General features: G+C 36.8%; 1 protein-coding gene across 1 annotated transcript in view; it reads right to left on the bottom strand.

Moving 5' to 3' along the window:
* Window positions 1-738: 738 nt before the first annotated feature.
* The window catches only part of LOC132387708 (rho-related GTP-binding protein RhoJ-like), a 57,556-nt gene continuing 51,276 nt past the window's right edge, over window positions 739-7,018 (bottom strand). The window contains exon 5 of the mRNA XM_059960069.1: window positions 739-6,127. Coding sequence (XP_059816052.1) covers window positions 5,981-6,127 — 147 coding nt within the window. The 3' untranslated portion in view covers window positions 739-5,980. The remainder of the gene's footprint in view (window positions 6,128-7,018) is intronic.

The following is a 7,018-nucleotide window of genomic DNA, read 5'->3' as shown; positions in this document are numbered from 1 at the left end:
GGAAGAAAGGGATATGGTAAGCAAGTGGTTTGGGAAATGTGCTTTGGAGGAAGATTGGAGTAGCTGAGTTGCAGAATTAAAGTCCTGCAGTGGAATGAAAGCTTTTGAAAGTGACAGTGAGGTGCAAAGAGGCACATGGAGATGAGATTTCCAAAGGGCAGGAATATGAAGATTGAAGTGAAGATGTCAGAGTTGTTTTGAAAGTGGAATGAAGCAGTCCTGGTGAATCAGTAGTGGGAAGGAAGAAACCAAGTGGGCTGCTCATAGCTTGGCAAGAGCAGCTGGAAAAAACTAGCTCATCTTGCGTCAAAAAGGGGTTACTAGATTACCATTCATGCCATTTCCAATCTAATGGGGTCAACATGTGTTCCTTTGAGACTAAACTATCAAAATCCACTTCACCCAAAACTTCCAAATAATGAATAACTTTTCATTTCTAATCCGTAGTTCTCTTATTTGACAAGGCATACAGGAGATGTCTGCCTTCCCTGGCTATAGCATAGACATAGTGGGCCAAACAACCTGTACTATGATGACTGAATCCATGAATAGGTAGTTAAACAGTCATACAATCAGGTAGCTTTGTTAATAGAAACACAAAATGCTGGCAGAACTCAGCAGGCCAGACAGCATCTATGGGAGGAGGTAGTGACGACATTTCGGGCCGAAACCCTGCATCAGGACTCCGAAACATCATCACTACCTCCTCCCATAGATGCTGTCTGGCTTGTTGAGCTCTGCCAGCATTTTGTGTTTTTATTTATTTCCAGCATCTGCAGATTCACTCATCTTACCGTTGTTAATAGGTTTTCTTCATGGAAGAGGCATGTTACATTGAAAGATAATTAAACCCAAACCACATAATTTTTATTTGCTTATGCTTTTAGGATTGATATCTGTTCCTCATTCCAACATCTTTTATGTTTTTAAAACTCAGCCATAAATTTTGAGCTGTGGAGTGAATCACAAAATAAATTACAGTGTTTATATTGGACATTTTAATTAATTTGATGTTCTTGCGGAACGTCAAAGGTCCAGTGGAATATTTACAACAATCATCTGCTGGGTATTTGTTTCAAAGGGCTAGAATGCCGTTGGCTACACGAAAGGGAAAGCAAGCAAAACCAACAGGGTTGATACTCGTCCCAAATGGCACCACAACGTGGGCAGTATCGAATGTGTCACTAATTTACATGCAAAGCAGCGCCCGCATATGTATAAAAGGCAGACTAATCTGAAACTACCAGTTTTTCACAAAATAAATTTCTACCTCCCATTTTGGGAGATTAGAGTTTCCTTCAACAGCACTGTATGCAAATTATTCACCTTTTTATGTGCCTGATTTATTGCCCGCAATATATAAAACATGCTGCTTGTGGTTTTGTATGGTTGAGAATGACCGAATATTTCTTTCAAATTTCCATCCATTAATTAATTAGATAAGATTAACTACCTAACAGACGCTGAGAAAAAGCATCTTATTTACAATTTCAGCGTTAAAGTGTTTGCAAGATTAATTTTAAAGAAGTTTTCTATTGTTGCTGTAATTATTTGATGTATGTGAACAGTATTTGCTAGTTTCAATGTTGTTAGCCAATATGCAAATACAGTGGATGAGAGCAGGAGATGGGCAATCAAGAGTGGAATTGTCTTATTTCATTTAGATAGATAAAGAAATGCCTAGCTATTAAGTACTTATAACCTTTCTGGTCATGAAGTTAAAAAATTAGATTCTTACCCTAAACTGTAACAATTACACATCAGAACCAGTATGAATACAACAATTAAAATTGCTCTGATCAAATTTTCAAAGGAAAACCTGCTAAATTGAATCACGTAAAACTGGTAACAAGCTTTGAAGTGATTAGGTCTAGTATAAATAGGATGGTTTGATCAGAATCCCAGTTGCACAAAGATATATCTCAACCAGTTTTAATTGTAACCAGCAGTTTCCTGTTTGACTTTTGAGGTTGGCAGAGCACTAAAATGCCACAGTGCAGCACGACCACAAAACCACATGCTAATCATGAATTCTAAGATGGATCATTAGAATGCTACTGCACATTCCGAAACATAATGCATTTGTGTAATGCGTTGTTCAATTTAGCAATATGAGCTCATTAGTAATGCAATTTATTACCGGGTATTCCCTACTTTTAGAAAAACACCCTCCACTTCACTTAGTCTATCACACACACCAAAAGCATAAGAACCTAGTTCTTCCGGATGCAAAGTTAAAATATACTGCTTATTTCACCTATATTAACACTTCAATGATCCATTGACCAATTCATGTAGATTTAGTTTACTCAAAGATTTCTTTGGACTCACTTTGCTATTTTTGTACTTATTTTGAAATATTGCTTAGTTCCACAACTTACCCACTTGCTTACTGAACAAGTCCAGCGAGCCCACGTTGAATGATAATGTTTAGCTTATACCTGTAGTTTAACAGTATGAATTAAGAACAAGAAATAACACAGGAGAAATAGTTGGATATAGGACAGGAAAGGAAACCTGTAACATTCCTAAATTCACATTTTGCGATTAAGAAAACTAATTCCTGAACATGGATAAGCAGAAAAGCTCCAGAATACACCCATCTCTTCACTGGTCAACTGTAAAAAGTGCATCTAGAACATTAAGTTTCCTGACGACTAGCATAATTAATAAGAGACAGATGACCGAATCAGTGCAGCTAGAAATTCTGGGGTATTTTACCTATGATTAATGCAAATTTCTGAATAGGGCCTAGTTAACTGAGGACATTGAAAAATTGTGTCGAATGAATGGACACAGATTTAGGCATTTTATAATACAAAGTATAGAACTATTTTTAAATTGCATAACACTGAGCTAGCAATTATGATTACTTAGAAATCATGTGATTATTTAGGAAGCACCTGGAAGATGTAATAAAGCAGGAATACATAGTGTGGTTCCACTGGCGGAACAGAATGGGCAGTGACAGGTGTTTAGAAACCTCTCAGACACCAAGTCAAACCAGATTTCAATATTGGCCCAAATTTTGGCATTTTAATGGTGAAATTGCCAGCATTTACCATCACATCATCACATATCAGTAATTTCGGGACAATGCACCTGAAGACTGAGCCAGAAGCTGTTGCTACTGATTCTCTGACTCAGCACAAGGGCACAGTTTTGCATAGTAATCCCAAGAATTGAAAACAAATTTTCAGATATTCATGAACTGGTCTTTCTGCAAAACACCTAAGAGGTGTTTTGCTTTGTTATTTGATGTGCAAGTCAGTTTTAAATGGTATATTAAGCCATAAATACCACTTGTCAAACTGTTCTCCTGAAACAAATTAATTTTGTTTCTGGATTATAATTCTTTAAGGTAAATATTTCAAAATATAATGCATTTTAAAAATAATGATATTTTAGCCACTACTTTAATCATATGCATATATTCTAATCTACTTCAAGCTCTGCAAAATGTTTAAACTACTAGTTGTGCTTTAATCTTTCCAGTCTGATGCCAGTAAGACTTCTTCGATCTGATTATCCTTCAGCGTGCCTGGTGACCTTCTGCTGTTGGACATCAGGGATCCCACAGAACTGGCGTAGAAAAAACCACAAGGAAGCAGTGGATTTTTACAGGCAGCTTTCCACAAAGACAGCATTGCTGCTTAACCACTGAAGTCCATTAACTAAATTAGTATTGCCATTTGAATAAAGTTCTCAGAACTAATTGAAACTGTTCTTCATGACTAAAGTTAATTTTTAAATGAAGCTGGTTTGCTTTATGTGCACTGTACATGAAAATTAATGGTTGTCAGCACAATCATGATTTCAAGTGATTATTCTGTCTGACTTGCAGTTGTAATAGATGTTTGCACTATATAATTGTAATAAAAACTACATTCTATTTTCGTTCACTTTGCACAAAAATAAAGGGTGGTTTAGTGTTGCTTCCTATTACTTCACTGAAAGCATGGTGGCTCATGGCAAGAAGATGATGCACTGTGGATTTTGAACTACCATGAATTGCTAGACAACTAACACCATTAATGTTAAAATGTTAAACCCTTTCACCTTTCTGTCACTTCTTACTCTTTCTTCATCCAGATTTCTTTTCTCCATTTTTTTTAAAGCCTCTAAATCTTAATTCACACTAAATTCTACCTCCATCTTCTCCATCTGCTATTCCTTCCTCAACCCTCAAGTCACAACAGTGAACATCTCACTATGCATCGTGGCCCCGTGGCCTCCCAGCACCATTAACAGCTCACCTACAAGCATTGTACAGGACAAGCTAAATACAGGAAAAATGGGGCTAACGAAATTTAATCAAACAGACTGTTATTTGAAATGCATATCCCAATTAAGCTAAAGAAAACCTTTCTATTAGGTTTCTCCAGTGCTAATGAATGTATAGCTCTATAAACATAATTACAATGACGTAGCTTACTTTCTGTTCTGCTGCTTTAATCTTGACTAACGAAAACTCCACTTTTTACAGTGATTCTGTAGAAAATAAAGCAAGGTGGAATGTACAACACTGTGCTTTTGACTAATTGAAAATTTCAAATGAATGCTTGAGACCAATAACAGATACATTCTCAATGGGAAGAACACGCTGAGAAAAAAGTTCTCACCAGACTGTACTCTCATCATCTGCTCAGAAACGCAAAGAAGTGATCAGGTGTTAGGAAAACATAGGAGGTTCTAAATTAATTGCTAATCCTTAAAATGCTTGCTAATGTTGGAAATGGATTATTTGAAGTAGTTTTCACTGGGTTTTTATCTGTAGATGAATGGGCAAACAGTGGTGTGATCATAATATCTTTATGCCCTATTTGCCAACATTTGAAAGGTGAAAAATCTAACTTTCCAAATGTACTCTTCCTGCAATGGAGAGACATTGCCTCTGTTCAACACTTTCATTGTGAAGGAATCTAGACAGCATTCCATAACCCAATGGGTCATGCATCTCCAGCCATTACAAGGGACTACTAACCCAGTCGTTAAGCATTCTTACTCTGTACATTTAGAAAAAAAAATACTTAAGTAAAGCTTGGTAACAGTAACATGTTACTTAGGAATTCCTAAGCCTTATCTCTGTCGTTAATGGGTTAAAACAAGACCATAGCAGATCCAAATCGAAGCATCAGATGCTGTGAAAACAATCAAATAAAAAAACTTGGCTTGCTTAGAGCATGGATTATTTCAAGTCTTGTTCCATGGAGAATTAATCTTGTCATGAAATTAGAGAACCCAGGGGAAGATGATCTCACTTTGTATCATGGTTTAAATTCAACATGTAGTGCTGGTATTACTTTGACATGCTACCTCGAACAATCACTGTAGACGGTCTTTATCACTGAGTTTCTGAAATAATGGCTTACATAGTTAGAAGGTATTCACTGATCGTAGCAGGCTACACGAGTTCGGGTGGCTATTGCAAATCGCTTTAGTGCTCACCCAGCTTCAGGAAGGCAGTACTGCATGAACAAATACCACTGAGGTCTTCAAACTGCAGAATGTGCTTATAGTAAGCAGTATAAGGCCACGGAAAAGCTTAGCTGAAAGTAACAGGGTTCCACCGCAGTGCTTCTATGCTCTCTCTATAGCATCTTCACCTGGACTGCTCCTCAGAGTTCCTTTGTCACATCCTTGCCATAACAGATAGTTCTTTTGAAACAATGGCTCAGAACTTTTCAGCCAGGCTTGAGAAAAGATGCACACCTGGCAATTTGAAAAGTGAATGGTAGTTAGCAGTAAACTAATATGACTTTTGTGAGGTTTGATACTTTATGTTAGTCCACTATTGCAGCTGTTCCTATTGGACCCGATCTCCATCTCTTCATCATACCAAGGAACAAGGAAATGCATGCTTTCCTTTTCCAAAATCTTTCAGTAAAATGCTTTCTGGTTGCACAATCAGCTTCGTTCTTGTTAGTCATCCAGAACTTGCCTTCTTGTAAATGAAGTTCTTTTACTCGCTTGCATTGCATCAGATAATTGCACAGCACGCACGACATTTTGCACAACCTCTTTTCCTCTTTTTGGGGTGGAAAACTGTCAAAATTGCTTCATCAAAAACTGTTTTCAAGCCTTTTTGTGTGAGTGCAGAACATTCCAAATAACACTGTGCTCCAATCTGAAAGAACAAAAAAAAATTATAAATTTAAATTAAAAAAAAAGATTAGTTTCTAAGTCCTGATGAAGGGTCTCGGCCCGAAATGGTGATTCTTTATTCCTTTTCATAGATACTGCCTGACTTGCTGAGTTTCTCCAGCATCTTGTGTACATTACCCTGGATTTCCAGGATCTGCAGAATCGCTTGTGTTTATAGTTTAAAAATGTAATTCTTCCCCCTCACACACAGACATAATTAGACATCTCCCTTCGATTCACTGCTTTGCTTGGTTTATGATTTTAAATCAAGTGTTAAGCCATATATTAGCAGCAAAACTATAGGTATAGAAAATACATTTTAATACAATCAAAATATAAAGATAAGACAACAACATTATGCATTCACAATCAGTTGATCTGAATTTACATTCAGTAGATGCACTGTAGCTGACTCAAGCTTTGAATTTCCTGAAATAAAACCTTGTTTATCATTATCAAAAGATTTAGTAAACTTTTCAATCTCTGGAGGCAGTGGCTTTCGGCATCCTGAAATAATGTGAAAAAGTGATTACGATCAAATACATTTTTCTTTAGGACAGAAGAACCAAAGTAAACATTCCTATAACTAATCAACTGAAATTTTGTCTGTTTACAGTCTGCCAAATAATTCTTCTGAGCTACTCTGTTTCTTCACACAGATGACGTGCTTCCATGCATGACACTACTCAGAGTTTATTTCCCTCTCCACTGATGAATATTCCATCTGTCTTAAAACGTTACGCTGTCAGCAATAGCAGAATCGAGAGCACTTTTGGAAAATGTAAAAGGCACTGAGGATCACTGTTGCTGGTTAGTCTTTCTCACTTTTAAAGATTTTGTCTGTGCCTGGATTTTCAGCTATCAGTGTTGATGT

This window comes from Hypanus sabinus, chromosome 2 (genome assembly GCF_030144855.1).
Source record: "Hypanus sabinus isolate sHypSab1 chromosome 2, sHypSab1.hap1, whole genome shotgun sequence".
Classification (NCBI taxonomy): Eukaryota; Metazoa; Chordata; class Chondrichthyes; order Myliobatiformes; family Dasyatidae; genus Hypanus; species Hypanus sabinus.
This window is presented reverse-complemented; position numbering and strand designations above follow the sequence as displayed.